Source organism: Thalassophryne amazonica, chromosome 17 (assembly GCF_902500255.1).
Source record: "Thalassophryne amazonica chromosome 17, fThaAma1.1, whole genome shotgun sequence".
Classification (NCBI taxonomy): Eukaryota; Metazoa; Chordata; class Actinopteri; order Batrachoidiformes; family Batrachoididae; genus Thalassophryne; species Thalassophryne amazonica.
In genome coordinates, this window is record NC_047119.1 from 3,223,993 (window position 1) to 3,242,649 (window position 18,657).

Consider the following 18,657-nt stretch of genomic DNA (forward strand, 5'->3'; position numbering starts at 1 on the left):
TTTATTTTCATTTATTCAGCGCCAAATCACAACAAAAGTTGCCTCAAGGTGGTTCACACAAGTAAGGTCTGACCTTACTAACTCCCAGAGCAACAGTGGTAAGGAAAAAAACTCTCTCTGAGGAAGAAATCTCAAGCAGACCAGACTCAAAGGGGTGCTTGGGCCACACTACAGAAATTACAGAACAATTCACAAAACGAATATACAGGAAATGCTGTTGGTGCACAGGACAGGAGAGTCTTCAGCACGAATACCACACCCATCTCTGGATGGAGCTGCACCTTAAACAGAGAGAAAAAACAGAATCAGGCATCAGAAAGACAAGAAATACAGTATAATTTGTCAGCATTAAACAACAAGAAAAACAGAAGAAATACTAAGGTGATCGCCGGCCACTAGCCCTAAGCTTCACTAAAAGACCCAGAATTTAGGTAAAGTTGAGGCCGCGGCACGCTCCGTTTACTAATAAAATGAATTAAAAGAGTAGCTTACTCCTGCACAGGAGCTCCACTTAAAAAATTTTGATTACACTGAACATAGATTTCAAAATATTGATTATAATATAGATCCAGATTGTTTTTTTCTTAAAAATATTACTCATCGTTGCAATTATTTTTCTGAGGAACATTTTAGCAAACACTGTGTTAAATGGGACATTCTGTTGGGAAGGTGTCGTAACACGGACCCACAACAGGGGGCGCAAATGAACGGACAATGGATAAGAAAAGGAGTAACAATTTAATGTTGTGAAAAAACACAACGGAATACAAACAGGAATAATGATGCCAATTGTACACAGGAGGACTGTGGGCAGGCTCGAAGATAGGAGACCTCGGATGAACGAAGAGCCGGGGACCACACCGCTTCCACCACCAACGGCCTGAAGAACACCGAAGCCGCCAAGCCCCGAGTCCCCAGGTGGTCTCTGTCCTCCGTTGTCGGCCCTGGTACTGCTGGCAGACAAGAAACAGAAGGCGGTGAGTGTGAGTCCTCACACCCAGCAACCTTTACACTCAATTCCTCCGGGAGGGATAACCTCCACCTCCAGGTACGTCTTTACTCGTGCAGCTCCCGTTTGTCCCTCTTCTGGGTCTTCACGGGAATGCGACTGCACACAGAACAATGTTAGACAATCAGTAATTCAGCAGAGAACGTTACCTCTAGTAGTAGAAGATTTCTCGGCGAGGAGGTGGAGTTGCAGTCCGGCCTTTATGGTGATGGTGATGAGATGAATGAGTGACAGCTGGTGCTGAGGATGAGTGACAGCTGTCACTCCCAGTGGCTCTGGCGCCCTCTTGTGCTTGAAGCCCGCACTCCAAGCAGGGCGCCATCTGGTGGTGGTGGGCCAGCAGTACCTCCTCTTCAGCGGCCCACACAACAGGACCCCCCCCTCAACGGGCGCCAGGAGGCGCCCGACCAGGCTTGTCCGGGTGTCGGTGGTGGAAATCGACCAGAAGGGCCGGGTCCAGGATGAAGCTCCTCTTCACCCAGGAGCGTTCTTCGGGTCCGTAACCCTCCCAGTCCACCAAGTACTGAAAACCCCGGCCCTTCCGACGGACGTCCAGGAGCCGACGAACAGTCCATGCCGGCTCCCCGTCGATGATTCGGGCAGGAGGTGGTTCGGGTCCAGGGGTGCAGAGTGGTGAGGTGTAGTATGGCTTGAGTTTAGAGACATGAAAAACCGGATGGGTCCGCAGTGAAGCCGGGAGTGTCAGCTTCACTGCGGCCGGACTGAGGATCTTGGCGATGGGGAATGGCCCAATGAAACGGTCCTTTAGTTTTTGGGATGTCACCTGGAGCGGGATGTCCTTGGTGGATAACCACACCTCCTGCCCCGGTTGGTATGCAGGGGCCGGGGAACGCCGGCGATCTGCATGGGTCTTGGCCCTCGTCCGGGCCCGCAACAGGGCAGAACGGGCGGTCCGCCACACCCGGCGGCACCTCCGCAGGTGGGCCAGGACCGAGGGTACCCCGACCTCTCCCTCCACAAGTGGGAATAATGGGGGCTGGTAGCCCAGACACGCTTCAAAAGGGGAGAGGCCGGTGGCAGATGATACTTGGCTGTTGTGAGCGTATTCGATCCAGGCCAGATGGTTACTCCAGGCCGCCGGATGCGCGGAGGTGACACAGCGAAGGGCCTGTTCTAGGTCCTGGTTCGCCCGCTCTGCCTGGCCGTTCGTCTGTGGGTGATACCCGGACGAGAGACATACGGTGGCCTCCAGCTCCTTACAAAAACTCCTCCAGACCTGCGAGGAGAACTGGAGACCACGATCCGAGACGATGTCCGACGGTATCCCATGCAGACGCACGACGTGGTGGACCAGGAGGTCTGCCGTCTCCTGGGCCGTCGGGAGCTTCGGGAGGGCCACGAAGTGGGCCGCCTTGGAGAACCGGTCCACTATCGTCAGTATGGCGGTGTTGCCGTGGGACGGCGGGAGGCCCGTGACGAAGTCCAGGCCGATGTGGGACCAGGGGCGATGAGGCACAGGCAGGGGTTGGAGGAGACCCCTGGTCTTGTGATGGTCCGCCTTGCCCCTGGCACAGGTGGTACAGGCCTGGACGTAGTCCCGGACGTCGGCTTCCAGTGACGCCCACCAGAAGCGCTGCTGGACTACTGCCACGGTCCTACGCACTCCGGGATGACAGGAGAGCTTGGATCCGTGGCAAAAGTCCAAGACGGCAGCCCTAGCCTCTGGTGGGACGTAAGGTTTGTTCTTCGGACCGTCTCCCGGGTCCGGGTTCCTTGCCTGGGCCTCCCGGACGGTTTCCTCCATGTCCCAGGTGAGGGTGGCCACGACAGTGGACTCGGGAAGGATGGTGTCGATGGGGTCCGACAACTCGGCCTTGGCCTCCTCTTCGTGCACCCGGGACAGTGCATCGGATCCTTGATTCCTGGTCCCGGGGCGGTAGGTGATCCGGAAGTCAAAGCGTGCGAAGAACAGGGACCAGCGGGCTTGCCTGGGGTTCAGCCGCTTGGCGGTCCGGATGTACTCCAGGTTCCGGTGGTCCGTAAAAACCGTGAAAGGCCCCGTAGCTCCCTCCAACAGGTGTCTCCACTCTTCCAGAGCCTCCTTCACCGCGAGGAGTTCTCGATTGCCCACGTCATAATTCCGCTCAGCGGGGGTCAACCTGCGGGAATAGTAGGCACAAGGATGGAGAACCTTATCGGACTCCCCGCTCTGGGACAGCACGGCTCCTATTCCTGAGTCTGAGGCGTCCACCTCCACTACAAACTGGCGAGTAGGATCAGGCTGCACCAGAACTGGTGCAGTCGAGAACCGGCGTTTCAACTCCCTAAACGCGGCCTCGCACCGGTCCGACCAGGTGAAGGGGACTTTAGTGGAGGTCAGGGCGGTCAGGGGGCTAACAACCTGACTGTAACCCTTAATAAACCTCCTGTAGAAGTTTGCAAAGCCGAGGAACTGTTGCAGCTTCCTACGGCTTTTTGGTTGGGGCCAATCCCTCACCGCCGCAACCTTGGCCGGATCCGGGGCGACGGAGTTGGAGGAGATGATAAACCCCAGGAAGGACAAAGAAGTGCGGTGAAACTCACACTTCTCGCCCTTCACAAACAACCGGTTTTCTAACAACCGCTGTAGGACCTGACGTACATGCCGGACATGAGTCTCAGGGTCCGGGGAAAAGATGAGTATATCATCCAGATATACGAAGACAAACCGATGCAGGAAGTCCCGCAAGACGTCGTTAACCAATGCTTGGAACGTCGCGGGCGCATTGGTGAGACCAAACGGCATGACCAGGTACTCAAAATGACCTAACGGGGTGTTAAATGCCGTCTTCCATTCGTCTCCCTTCCGGATCCGAACTAGGTGGTACGCATTCCTAAGATCAAGTTTGGTGAATATTTGGGCTCCATGCAGGGGTGTGAACACCGAATCCAAGAGGGGCAATGGGTATCGATTGCGAACCGTGATCTCGTTCAACCCCCTGTAATCGATGCATGGACGGAGTCCGCCGTCTTTCTTGCCCACAAAAAAGAAACCAGCACCCATCGGGGAGGTGGAATTCCGGATCAACCCGGCGGCCAAGGAGTCCCGGATGTAGGTCTCCATTGATTCGCGTTCCGGACGTGAGAGGTTGTACAGTCTACTGGACGGGTACTCAACGTCCGGAATCAAATCAATGGCACAATCGTACGGTCGGTGCGGTGGAAGAGTGAGTGCCAGATCTTTGCTGAAGACGTCAGCCAGATCATGGTACTCCACGGGCACCGCCGTCAGATTGGGAGGGACTTTAACCTCCTCCTTAGCCGTGATCCCGGGAGGAACCGAGGATCCTAAACACTCCCGGTGGCAGGTTTCGCTCCACTGCACCACTGCCCCAGACGGCCAATCGATCCGGGGATTGTGCTTCACCATCCAAGGAAAACCCAAAATCACTCGGGAGGTAGAAGGTGTCACGTAAAACACGATCTCCTCCCTGTGATTCCCAGACACAACCAGGGTCACGGGCTGGGTCCGGTGTGTGATTAACGGGAGTAGAGTGCCATCTAGTGCCCGTACCTTCAAAGGCGAAGGCAGAGCCACTAGAGGGAGCCCCACTTCCTTTGCCCATCTGCTATCCAACAGATTCCCTTCGGACCCCGTGTCCACCAGTGCTGGGGCGTGAAGGGTTAAATCCCCACTCAGGATTATCACTGGGATTCATGTTGATTTGCGGGGTTTCCCCGTGTACATGTTATGGCCCACCCTTAGCCCAGTTTCTAAGGACGGGCGTTGGTGTTTGACCGTTTGGGGCAGTCTTTTAACATGTGTTCACATGAGCCACAGTAAAAACACTCCCCGCGGGCCAGCCTCCTTTGTCTGATATCAGATCTCACTTTGGCCCTGCTCGTGTCCATGGCTTCGTCAGCAGGGGGAGCTGTTGCCACACGGAGCCCACTGGCAATGGAGCGTGGGGACGACGTCACCCTTTCAGACCCGGAAGAGAGAGGGACGGCTTGTGCCCGGCCACGCCCCCCGGCCTGCTCCCGACGGTGTTCATTCAAGCGGTTGTCTAAGCGTATAACCAGAGTGACAAGCCCGTCGAAATCCTGCGGTTCGTCCTTAGCCAGTAAATGCTCCTTCAGTACTGGAGACAGTCCGCTTATGAAGGCAGCGCGGAGCGCAACGTCATTCCAACCAGACCTCGCAGCCGCGATGCGGAAGTCGACAGCGTAATCAGCTGCGCTCCGACGCCCCTGTCTCAGTGACAGCAGCACGGCCGAGGTGGTCTCGCCTCTGTTGGGATGATCAAACACATGTTTGAATTCCCGTATAAACCCAGCGTATGACGTCAGAAGCCATGACTGCTGTTCCCAGAGCGCTGTAGCCCAAGCGCGTGCCTCACCTCGAAGCAGATTAATTACATAAGCCACCCGGGTGGCGTCTGATGCGTACATAACTGGACGCTGTGCAAAAACGAGCGAACACTGCATTAGGAAGTCTGCGCACGTTTCCACACAGCCTCCGTACGGTTCGGGAGGACTTATGTAAGCTTCAGGGGACGGTGGGGGGGGTAGTTGAACGGCCAGTGGAACATCTACATTAGGCCCCGGGCCAGCAGGAGGAGACACTGCAGCGACGCTCGACTCGCGTGCTTCCACTCTGGCGGTGAGAGCCTCCATCCTCTGATTGAGGATTGCATTTTGCTCGGTTACCAGCTGTAACTGAGCAGTGAAAGCGGTAAGGATTTGCTGCAGATCACTTACCACGCCTCCTGCTGACGCCTGCGCTCCTTGTTCTCCCATTGGCTGTTCAAGCTGTGGTTGACGCCCCTCGGGATCCATGACGAATGGCCAAGAAATCCTGTTGGGAAGGTGTCGTAACACGGACCCACAACAGGGGGCGCAAATGAACGGACAATGGATAAGAAAAGGAGTAACAATTTAATGTTGTGAAAAAACACAACGGAATACAAACAGGAATAATGATGCCAATTGTACACAGGAGGACTGTGGGCAGGCTCGAAGATAGGAGACCTCGGATGAACGAAGAGCCGGGGACCACACCGCTTCCACCACCAACGGCCTGAAGAACACCGAAGCCGCCAAGCCCCGAGTCCCCAGGTGGTCTCTGTCCTCCGTTGTCGGCCCTGGTACTGCTGGCAGACAAGAAACAGAAGGCGGTGAGTGTGAGTCCTCACACCCAGCAACCTTTACACTCAATTCCTCCGGGAGGGATAACCTCCAGGTACGTCTTTACTCGTGCAGCTCCCGTTTGTCCCTCTTCTGGGTCTTCACGGGAATGCGACTGCACACAGAACAATGTTAGACAATCAGTAATTCAGCAGAGAACGTTACCTCTAGTAGTAGAAGATTTCTCGGCGAGGAGGTGGAGTTGCAGTCCGGCCTTTATGGTGATGGTGATGAGATGAATGAGTAACAGCTGGTGCTGAGGATGAGTGACAGCTGTCACTCCAAGTGGCTCTGGCGCCCTCTTGTGCTTGAAGCCCGCACTCCAAGCAGGGCGCCATCTGGTGGTGGTGGGCCAGCAGTACCTCCTCTTCAGCGGCCCACACAACACATTCTCCATCATACATTTTAATAGCAGAAGTCTTCCCATGAACTTGTCAAAAATTCAGGATTGTTTAAATAGTGCAAATAAACAGTTTTCAGTTATCGCAATTTCTGAGACGTGGTTGAAAGAGGAGCATATGGATATTGTCCAGTTTGAGGGTTATGATTTATAAATTTATAAATAGGATGAACAAACGGGGTGGTGGTGTCGCACTTTATATTAATTCTGCTTATCACTGTGAAATCATTCAAAACATGTGTTTCTCTTTGGAAAGCGTCATGGAATGTGTCACTGTGGAAATTAAATGCAAAAAAATCAAAAAATATAATTGTAAGTTGTGTTTACAGAGCACCAAACATAAAAAGAGATCAAACATAAAAATTTTTGTGGGAAAGTTGATTGAGATGTACAACACTATTAAAAAATAAGTCTGTATTTGTTGTGGAGACTTCAACATTGACTTCTTAAATCCTCACGGTCAAATACATATAACTGAATTTATAAATTCTGTGTTTTGTTTGGGAATGTATCCAGTAATTACTCATCCAACTAGGATAACTGCGAACACAGCGACACTTATTGATAATATACTTACAAATGTTACCGTGGGGAATTTAGAGGGGGGATTATTTATTAGTGATATCAATGATCATTTGCCGGTTTTTGTAGTTTTAAATTCTTTAATTGATAAAATTGACCATACTGAAAGTACAAATTTCAAGAGGAAAATAACAGAGGAGACTTTGGAAAATCTTAGAATGGACTTAAGGGATCAAAACTGGAGTGACATTTACATTGAGGATATTGATCAATCCTATGAGTCATTTATTTCTATTATCTCCAATTGATATGATAAACATTGCCCTTTGGTATCAAATGTTGGAAATAAGCAAAATGTTGACAAACCGTGGATTACTAAGGGCCTGCAAAATGCATGTAAAAAGAAAAATTTTCTGTACAAGCAATTCTTCAAACTAAGAACATTTGATGCTGAGAAAAGATATAAGACATATAAAAATAAGCTAACAAATATTATGCGATCTTGTAAAACGCAGTATTATAGTGATTTATTGGAAAAAACAAACATTAAGGGTACTTGGAAGATTTTAAATGAAGTCATAAATAAGAGAAAAGGTGTTAAAGAATATCCTGCCCTTTTTTTTACACAAGTACTGGTACAGTTGTTAAGGAAAATAAAGCTATAGCAGATCATTTTAATGATTACTTTGTAAATGTGGGTAAAAATTTAGCTGATTCGATTGTGTCTTCTGGACTGCGTTCTTTGGATTACTGTAAAACAATAAAATTCAGGATTCAATGTTTATTAAAGAAACTGATGAATATGAAATAATTGATATTGTTCGTAACTTCAAGGGGAAAAGATCAATTGATAGTGATAGTTTTGATATGTCTTTGATTAAAAATATTGATTGCATTGTTAGACCCTTTACGTATATTTGTAACCTGTTACTAATGACTGTGAAATTTCCTTTCAGAATGAAATTGGCTAAAGTGATACCGCTGTTTAAATCTGGAGACAAACATGTCTTCGCAAATTATAGACCAATCTCACTCCTGCCACAATTTTCCAAAATTTTAGAAAAGGTATTTTTAAAGAGGTTATATGATTTCATAACATCACATACTTAGTGAACAGCAATATGGTTTTAGAAAAAAAATCGCACTACTTCACTGGCTGTAATTGATTTTGTTGAACAGATTACAAATGTAATTGGAAAATAAGCAATATACTGTTGTTTTTTTTTGTTTTTTTTTATTTACAGAAAGCATTTGATACTATAGACCACACTGTGCTATTGGACAAACTACAGTGGTATGGTATCAAGGGACTGGCATATGATTGGATAATTAGGTATTTATACAACAGATATCAGTGTGTACATATTGGTGGGGCAAAATCTGAACTCATGAAAATTACTTGTGGGGTGCCCCAGGGTTCAGTTCTGGGGCCGTTGTTGTTTCTTCTGTATATTAATGACATATGTTTGGTTTCCAAGTCCGTCAGTTGTATTTTGTTTGCTGATGATACGACTGTGTTTTGTAGAGGGGTTCACTTGGGACAGACCTTGGACATGATGGAGAAGGAACTACAGAAGTTTAAACAATGGTTTGATTCAAACAAATTATCGCTCCACTTTGGTAAGACAAAGTGTATTATATTTGGAAACAACAGAAATTTATTATTAAATGATATTGAAATTGAAACTGTAACTGATACAAAAGTTCTTGGTGTTGTTATTGATGAGAAACTGAGCTGGAAAACGCATATTAATTTTGTTAAATCCAAAATGTCAAAAGCCATTGCAATTCTGCATAAAACACAAGATTTAATTTCCCAACACTCATTACTATTTTATATCACTCATTGCTAGTTCCATACATGACCTACTGTATTGAGGTATAATACATACTCATATGTGTATATACATGTGTGTGTGTGTGTGTATATATATATATATATATATATGTATGTGTGTGTGATTGTGTAGATATGTATTTATGAAATTTTGTTTGTGTGTATGTTTGTTATTTTTTTAGTATAAGGGGTGGGTATTTATAAGCTCTGCTTCTGCCCTCACCTTTCGGCCACGCAGGATTTTTGTAAAGTTGCTTTGTTATGAGTTTTTTTGTTTTTGTTGTTGAATTGTGTGCCGAATAAACTCATTCATTCACTAGAGACATGCGTCACGAAATGCCCCACGCGCAGTACTATTTTCCATGTAAAGTGCAGTAATATGTACATGTGTGGGGCAGGTATTTGGTTGAACCCTCATGTGTTTGATGTAAACTGGGATACACAGTGGAAAAATTGGAGATTGACATTATATTTATTTAGAGGATGTGGCCAACAGTGACCATAAAAAGTCGGTAGCCTTCGAACAAATGCAACTATTGGTAATTTTTTAAAAGTAGGTCAAGGTCACCGGCCTTCGAACGTATGTGAAGTACTCTTCCAAGGCATGTACCATCAAATATGAAGTTTTTGCAAGCAATAGGTGCCGAGGTACATTGCGGTGAACAAATTTCAGGTGAAGGATTTGACAGTTGTGATCATTGGTGACCTTGAAAAGTAGGTCAAGGTCCCCAGCCTTTGAACCCATGTGAAGTACTCCTCCAAGGCAAATACCCACCAAATATGAAGTTTCTGTGAGCAAAAGGTGCAGAGCTACGTTGCAGCAAAGGATATGACAGTTGTGACCAATGGTGGCCTTCAAAAGTAGGTCAAGGTCACTGGCCTTTGAACCCAGGCGAAGTACTCCTCCAAGGCATGTACCCACCAAATATGAAGTTTTTGTGAGCAATAGGTGCCGAGCTACGTTGCGGTGAACGAATTGTGGTCGGACAGACGGACAGACAAACCCGGACGATATATGCCCCGCGCGGAGCTTGCGCGAGTGCTGAACTATACTATGCCAGTATTCTAGCCATACAAAAGGGAAAATAAGTGTGTCTTCAGTCTGGACTTGAAAGTCTCTATAACAGCAGGGGTGGGCGTCGAGGGCCGAGACACTGCAGGTTTCCCGTGTAACCAATCACCTCAGCAGGTGGGTTGCTGATGAGCTTCTGCTCTGAACATAAACACCTGGTTGTCAATGAAATCACCTGCTGAAACACCTGATCTTTAATGAAATCACCTGCTGAGGCGATTGGTTGCATGGAAAACCTGCAGTGTCTCGGCCCTTTATGGCACATGATTGCCCACCCCTGCTCTACAGAATCTGACTGTTTTATTGATGCAGGGAGATCATTCCACGGAACAGGGACACGATAAGAGAAAGCTCTGTGACCCGCAGACTTCTTATTCACCCTAGGGACACAAAGTAGTCCCTCAGCTAGGTCAGCTAGGTAGGGAGGTGCCAGTCCGTGAACGATTTTATAGACTAGTAGCAGAATCTTAAAATCTGATCTCACTGGGACAGGAAGCCAGTGAAGAGATGCCAAAATGGGTGTAATGTGGTCAAACTTTCTGCTTCGTGTCAAAGGTCTGGCTGCAGCATTCTGAACCAATTGGAGACCCCTAACGCGGGACTGGGGTAAACCAGAAAATAAAACATTGCAGTAGTCCAATCTAGAAGAGATAAAACGATTGAATCAGGATCTCAGCATCAGCCATAGACAGGATGGGATGACTCTTCACTATATTTCACAAGTGGAAGAAAGCAGTCCTCATAATATTTCCAATGTGGAGGTCAAAGGATAATGTAGGATCAAAAATTACCCCAAGGTTCCTCACTTTGTCAGTGTGATGTATGACACACAAGCCTAGGTTAAGCGTTAACTGGTCAAATTGATGCCAATGTCTCACTGGACTAAGAACCATCATTTCAGTCTTATCAGAGTTTAAAAGTAGGAAGTTTCTAGACATCCAGCTTTTCACTGATGCAAGGCAATCTTCTAAGGATTTTATGCGAATGAGATTACCAGCAGTTATCGGTATATATAACAGTATCATCAGCATAGCAGTGAAAGGTAATCCCAAAGCGCCGCAATATGTAACCAAGGGGTGCTACATGAAGGGAGAAAAGCAGGGGGCCTAAGACAGACCCCTGTGAAACCCCAAATTTCATGTCACTAAGGTTAGAGGTAGTGTTATTGTACAAAACACAGTGGGCCTCATTTATCAAACAAACGTACGGCAGAAAATGTGCATTCGACCATTTTTATGCAAACTTCAGTATTTATCAATTTGGACGTGAGCAGAGGCTAAGACGAATCTCACGACAGAGCTCACGTCTGGTCTGAGCTCGTGTACGCAAATGTGAGTCTGTGGATTTGCAGCGCAGCACTACAAAATCTGTCTGAGTCTGAAAATAATTATGAAACAAACCTCAGCTGTCATCCAAGCATAAGCAGCCACATATTCAGAACAGATCAAAATGGATTCTTAAAATGGATTAAACAAAATTAATTTAAAAAAGCCCATGTTTTTAATGATACTGCTTCCTTTGTAAAATAAAAAATACATATGCTAAATAGCCTAAACATGACAACTAATCATTGCACATTAAAATGCCTAATGCTGCGCTTAAGTGCCGCAACACGTTTTTTGGTGGCCAGCTTTAAATCGGACCACTTTTCCTTGACCTAAATGCAAAGAATTCTTAATCAATTAGCAGGCATAAGCTTTTAACTGTGGGTGCATAAAAGATTGATTCAAAATCATTAGGCATAGGTTAAGTCAAAGAATTCTTCATACCTCAGCCAGAGTCCGTTCCTGTGCGGCAACGCTGTTGACCGCCTCCGTTACACTCTTCTACAGGGCATTTTTATGACCGCCTTTGACTCCACTTTTCAGACTGCCAAAAAGTACAAGTTTGTTTTTCTCCACCTCCGATGTTAGGATGCCGATTTCCATCTCCGAAAAGTTTTTCTTCTTCCCAGTGCTTATTCTCTCCATGTTGAGCTCAGTGGGCGAGGCTTCCGAACCATGAATATTTAAGGGCATAACATGCTAATGATTATTAAATTCAGCTGCCGCATTTATCAAGAGCCGATCATTCTTACGCTGGGATTGGTCAGATATGAATGTTTCATAAATCACACGTGTGTCTTGTTGTAAGACCAATTATGCACTCAGACCTGCACCTGTTTTTACGCAATGTTGATAAATGAGGCCCAGAGAGAATGACTGGTCAAGTATGACGTCAACCATGCAAGGGCACTCCTAGTAATTCCAAAATGATTTTCCAGCCTATCAAGTAGAATATGATGATCCACTGTATCAAATGCAGCACTGAGATCTAACAGCACCAGAACCGTAGTGGTGTCTGAATCCATTGTAAGCAGAAGATCATTCACCACTTTAGTGAGAGCCGTCTCTGAGGAATGATATTTTCTAAAAGTAGACTGCAGTGGCTCAAAGAGATTATTCTCCGTAAGATAGTCCACGAGCTGCCATGACACCACTTTTTCCAGAATTTTAGAGCAAAATGATAGATTTGATATCAGTCTATAGTTTGTCAATACACTAGGGTCAAGATTAGGTTTCTTAAGTAATGGTTTAATCACTGCAGATTTGAAACATTTAGGAACAGATCCAGAAGTTAATGAGAGATTAATAATTTCCAGCACAGTCGGCCCAAGAGTGGACCACAGGTCCTTAAACAGTTTTGTTGGTATAGGATCAAATAAACAGGTTGTGCTTTTTGTTGATGTTACGAGTTTCGTCAGCATGCCTAGAGAGATACTATCAAATTCTGTAAATCTGGGTAATACCTCAGTCGAGGCGCCCACCTCAGTAGCATGGTGTGGTGGCTGGGTTAAGGCATGCTGGGATATGTTTAACCTAATGTCTTCTATTTTTTTCTCACAGTAATCCAGGAAATCTTGTGCTGTAAAAGGAGAGCGAACTAAAGGTGGTTGTCCACGAATAAGTGTTGCCACTGTGTTCAACAAGAACTTTGAGTTATGCTTGTTTTTGTTGATCAAATCAGAGTAATAGGTACGTTTTTTAGCCAATAATGCATGCTTATAGTCTAAGATAGCATCACGCCACGCAGGGTGGAATACTTCTAATTTTGATCTACGCCATTTCTGTTCTAGACCTCTAGCCTTATGCTTGAGATCACGCAGGTAATCATTGAAACAAGGTGACTGTGTTTTGGGGGAGCGCAGTTTTAACACAGGTGGTGCAATCATGTTGAGTGTAGTTTTGAGCACTGAGTTTAAACTATCCACAAGGCTGTCTACTGACTGGGTATTTGCCAAATGTGAAGCTAAGACATCAGGCAATCTAGCTTCAAGTTCAGTCTTAGTTGAGGAGTTGATGCATCGCCATAATGATATATAAGGTTGTTATTCCACTAAACACTGCAGCGAAACTGTAAACTTAATAAGTGAGTGATCAGAGACCACTGATGTAAGAGGCATGATATCAATATTCGTGACGGCAATACCATGTGCGAGAATCAAATCCAGGGTATTTCCACTAATGTGCATCGAGTCCCGAATGCATTGCCGAAATCCTAATGCATCCACAATTTCCATACATGATTTGCAGAGGGGATCAGAAGGCTTATTTATATGAACGTTAAAGTCACCAATGATCAGAATGTTATCTGCACTAGTTGACAAGTTAGAGATGAACGCACCAAATTCCTCTAAGAATTTAGAATATGGGCCAGGAGGCCTATATACAGTGACAAAGTAATACGGCTGATTTTTATTCTTCTGACCTTGGCAATGCGTAATATCCTGAACAGAGCGGAGAATCAGATGCTCAAACGACTTATATTTGTAACCCCCAACAGCTAATAAGCTAAACCTAGATTTATAAATAAGAGCAACACCCCCGCCTTGCTTCGCATCATGAGGGATGTGACTAAATGTATATGTTGGTGGGCAGGCCTCATTTAAGGGGAGGACAGCTGTAGGTTTAAGCCAGGTTTCACATAACCCAATCATATCTAAGTGATGATCAATAATTTGATCATTAATCAACAATGATTTTGAGGACAGTGATCTTATGTTAATGAGACACAGTCTAAGGACCTCAGTGGGGTTGACAATTGAACTGTTTGGGTTTAGGGGTGGTTCCAGAGTAGCATATATAAGATGCCTAGAAGTAGGTTTAGGTTTGAGACATTCCACGCGCGTTGTAGGTAGCAGACACGAAATCTTTGATATTGCTTGAACAACCATTGGGGCTTCCTCACTATCAACATCATCCAATGTAGTAATGGGTAGTAAGTTTGCAAAACATATCCCTCTATGATTTTTATGGACACGTCTATGGAAGCAGGCCACAGTCTCAACTTGTTGAATTTCCCTCCCTGGCAGATAAACTGCACTATCACTATAGTGGATAGCCTAAAACATATCAAACGTGAAAAACAATCTATCATTTCATTTCACCTCCATTTGACATGTCTGAGCAACATCTGTGCCCTCATCTTTCCATTTTAAAATGATTCATTTCACAATACTCCCATTAACTTGAATGGTTTCATGTTTTCCATCTCCTGACTTAAAGCCACCTCTCTGCAAACAGAGATGATTTATTGTGTCACATTACCGTCGATTATCCAATCCGTTTTTGTGTCTTACATTTTTATTTACTAGAGACTGTGCTTCAGATTTGTTTTCCATTCAAAATTTGACATAATTTAAATTTTTTATACAAATAAGTCAAAATTTCTTGTAATAATAAATGAGAAACCATGTAAAAGCTAAAGGGCTGAATACTTTTATTTTGCACTTATGCAACATTGTGTACAAAATAAATAAATAAATAAATAAAGGCCTGAAACATTTTTGTTAAAAAAAAAAAAATCAGACTAAAAGAGTGCGAATTATTTTTACCTTCCATGCATAGCTGCACAAAGTTCCTACATGCTTTTGGAGCTTCCTTGGACCACAACTCAATGTCAATGTCACCTGCTGTGGTCTTCAGCAAGACCTACAAAAAAAAATGTCACTCAATCAGACATACAATTCACAAATTATGAAACATATATAGGGCTCCAAAATGCTTCTAAATATAATTCAAGTATACCTGCAACTTTGAAAGTGAATGCGTGGTCTGTCGGAAGACTACCAGGACTGAGTGGGCTGTGTGAGCTATGAGCAGGGTAGGAATTAGCGGATTGTGTCACCATGTGACATACTATCTGGGTAGTATACAACTGCGATCTCAGCTCTCTGCACCATTGTATGTTTTGTCCACATGCTTTTGTTGACAACTCCTCAATTTTAGCCCATCAAGTGAAGGATACAGAGCAATGGACCAACCTGAAGTTTCTGGTCCGACTGGGAAAAACTCCCTCAGAAGCACTCAGACTACTGCAGTAGGTGTACGGAGATGAGATGATGCCTCACTCACGAGTTTTCAAGTGGCACTAGAAGTTCAAAGAGGGATGCAAGGACATGGAAGAGGACCACAGGAGTGGAATGAAGAAGATTTGGGCATGCAGAAGATCTGTGCAAAGATGGTGTCAAAGCTGCTGAATGATGACCAGAAGGAGCAGCGCATGCAGGTGCGTCAAGACATCCTCGAGCATTCTCAAACCGAACCAGACTTACTGGGGAAAGTCATCACCAGTGATGAGCCATGGATCATACAATCTGGAGACCAAGTGTCAGAGCCTTCAGTGGAAGAGTCTGGAGTCGCTGAGGCTAAAGAAAGCAAGACTGTAGCACTCCAAAGTCAAACTCATGTTGATTGTGCTCTTCGATATGAGGGGCATCGTCCATATAGAGTTCTTGCTGCAAATCCAGAAGATCAATCAGCATCTCTACAAAGAGATCATGCTCTGTTTGTTTTGCTCAGTGTGCAAGAAGAGTGAGAGCTGTGACAGGACAACTCGTAGCTGCTTCACTTCACCATGAGAATGCGCCGGCTCACAATACCCTGAGCATCTGGCAGTTCCTTGCCGAAAAGAGCACCACTGTGCTGGAGCAACCTCCATTCTCACCTGACCTGGCTCCATGTGATTTTTTTCCTTTTCCCCAGCTCAAGGGTTCATAGAGAAGTCATTCCACTGCAAACGCGCTCCAGGTGAAGTCACCCCAGTCTAAGTGAAGTCACCCCACTCTAGTAACATTTCAATTCTGGTATGTTCATGTAATAAATTATTTATACACACCAGTGGTATAATATACTGTTCTCACTCAAGTTTTGCAGTGAGATGATTTGTTTTATTTGCGCTTGTCCCACAAGGGGACAAGGTCTCCCATAATAAGTGAGATAATCCTCACCAAGTACGACCACATAGGTGTTACAAAAGCTTCATACCTTCCTCTCACCTGACATAGATAAACAATGATAGTGTACACAATGAGTAGCTAAACATGAATCTGCTTTAATACATGATTGACAAAAACACCTTGGTAGATGTACCGGAAACTGTCAGATTGTTCGCAGTGTATCTTGTAACCACTGTGATGATTAACAATTAACCATTGTGATAAATACACCAGTAACTTACATCATTTGGATTGTAGGTGTTCAACACAGTGCCATTTGAGAAATCACTTGATACTTTTACATGTATCATTCCAATTCTGTGACAGAAATATAAGAAACACACTTAAGTGACTTTAGGTGACTTCAATTAAAGTGAAGTGGGGAGACAGAAATAACGGAAATATAAGAAGCACACACTGGGGTGAGTTCACCTAAACAAAGTGGGGTAACTTCACCTGGAGTGGGGTGACTTCACTGAAAAAAATGGGGTCACTTCATGTGGACTCTGGTGACTTCACTGGAAAAAAGGGGGGTGACTTCACCTGTAGAGGGGTGACTTCACCAAAAAAGTGAGGTAACTTCATCCGGACTGGGGTGACTTCAGTGAAAAAAGTGAGGTGACTTCAGTGAAAAAAGTGAGGTGACTTCAATGGAAAAAAGTGGGGTGACTTCACCTGGACTGGGGTGACTTCACATGTGGCGAGTTCACAGTGGGGTGACTACATTCACTACCAACTCAAGGGGGTCATCAAACGGACCTGTTTTCTGGAGCTACAATGAAAAAGTAAGTCCCTTCGGCTGCTCCCTTGTTTGCACTCGGGGTCGCCACAGCAAATCCAAGGTGGATCTGCATGTTGAATTGGCACAGATTTTACGCCGGATGCCCTTCCTGACGCAACTCCACTTCACATGGAGAAATGTGGCAGGGGTGGGATTTGAACCGGGAGCCTTCTGCACTGAAACCAAGCGCACTAACCACTTGGCCACCACAATGAATCCTGGGAAAATCCTTCCAGGAGTGTATGGAAGCATGGCAGAGAAGGATGGCAAAGTGCGTTAGACTCATTTGGGATTATTTTAAAAGGAAAATCATGTGTTTTGTAGTTTGGATTTGCCTTTTTTTTGTGATCCCAGTCCTGTTTCTTTTCTGACAGATCTTGTACGCAGTGCAAGCATTTCTGCCACTTTGAGCTTTTACACATTTCAGGGTTTTTTTTTGATCAAATGAAAAAAGAAAGCAAGAAAACAATTCAGACTTCTTTATCCTCAAATTTCAAAATGTGTGCCTTTTTAGCTCACAATGAAAACAAAAATCTACAACACAAACTAAAGCATCAAAGTCAAAACATTAAATCATCACTTTTACAGCCAATTTTCTACAGACAACAGGGGACAAACACATAAACATTTCTAATTCACAGTAAGCAGTTCTGAAAAAAACTGTTACCATGCAAGAGACTAGTGAGGGAAGCCACCAAGAAAATAGGTTTTGTTTGTTTGTTTTTTGCAAGAATACAGATAGAATCCGTCACGTTTCTGAAGTTGTAGCTGAAAATTTCTGTCTTCTTTTTATGAAAATCCTACTCGTTGTCACATGTCATGGATGGCTTCCCTCACGTCTCATTCTTGCACGATCAAAGGGGATAATTAGTTCAATTTTAATATAAAGAAGCCTATTTTTTAATTGATGTTATAAAAAAATCATAAATAAAAGAAAATGATACATGAATAAATTAAAACGAGCAAAAGCTGATGGAGCACAAAGTTGTAAAATATCATAATCTTGCTATTTTCACTGAGTTTAATGAAACAGAAAAAAAACTTACATAGTACTGCAACTAACACGCACTACATATTCTTTAAAAAGGGAAAGTACAAGTTGCGCTCACCTTTCCATTCGTTGGTGGTTCTTGAATGTAAATATTGCTCATCCTGTCCCTTACAAGAACAAGACTTTAATTATCTGCAACATAAAAACGGAGAAACATGAAATAAAGATTGTTTACTAGCTAACTTCACTAGTAGAAAACATCTGCAGACACATTAGCAAAACATGTGAGCCTGTTGTTTACTTCCGACTGTGTGGGGGTTTGTAAAAGCAATTATGTGTTCTTTCAAATTCACAACAGTATAACAACAAACATTTTAATTTAGATTAGAAATTAAATACAATAAAATAACTTATTCTTAAAGGTCTTTACAAACAAGTGTCTGTACGACAGAACAACATTGACACAATGACACACACTCCCCTCTATTTCATTTTTGGTGTGACCCATGTGTTCACAAATAATCATCCGTCACCAAACAGTAATATATTTACTCAAGCCGAAGTGAAAGACGTTTAAAAATAAAGGGTTTCGCAAAATTGGAGTAGAAAATAAAAAAAAAAAAAAAAAGAGTTAGTTGGTTTTAATGTATTGTAGAAACTAT

General features: G+C 44.6%; 1 protein-coding gene across 1 annotated transcript in view; it reads right to left on the reverse strand.

The window, feature by feature from the left end:
• The window catches only part of cwc27 (CWC27 spliceosome associated cyclophilin), a 78,020-nt gene extending 59,724 nt beyond the window's left edge, over positions 1 to 18,296 (reverse strand). The window contains exons 1-2 of the mRNA XM_034192002.1: positions 18,114 to 18,296; positions 14,841 to 14,937 (exon numbers count right to left, since the gene is read on the reverse strand). Coding sequence (XP_034047893.1) covers positions 14,841 to 14,937; positions 18,114 to 18,155 — 139 coding nt within the window. The 5' untranslated portion in view covers positions 18,156 to 18,296. The remainder of the gene's footprint in view (positions 1 to 14,840; positions 14,938 to 18,113) is intronic.
• Between the last annotated feature and the right edge of the window lie 361 nt (positions 18,297 to 18,657).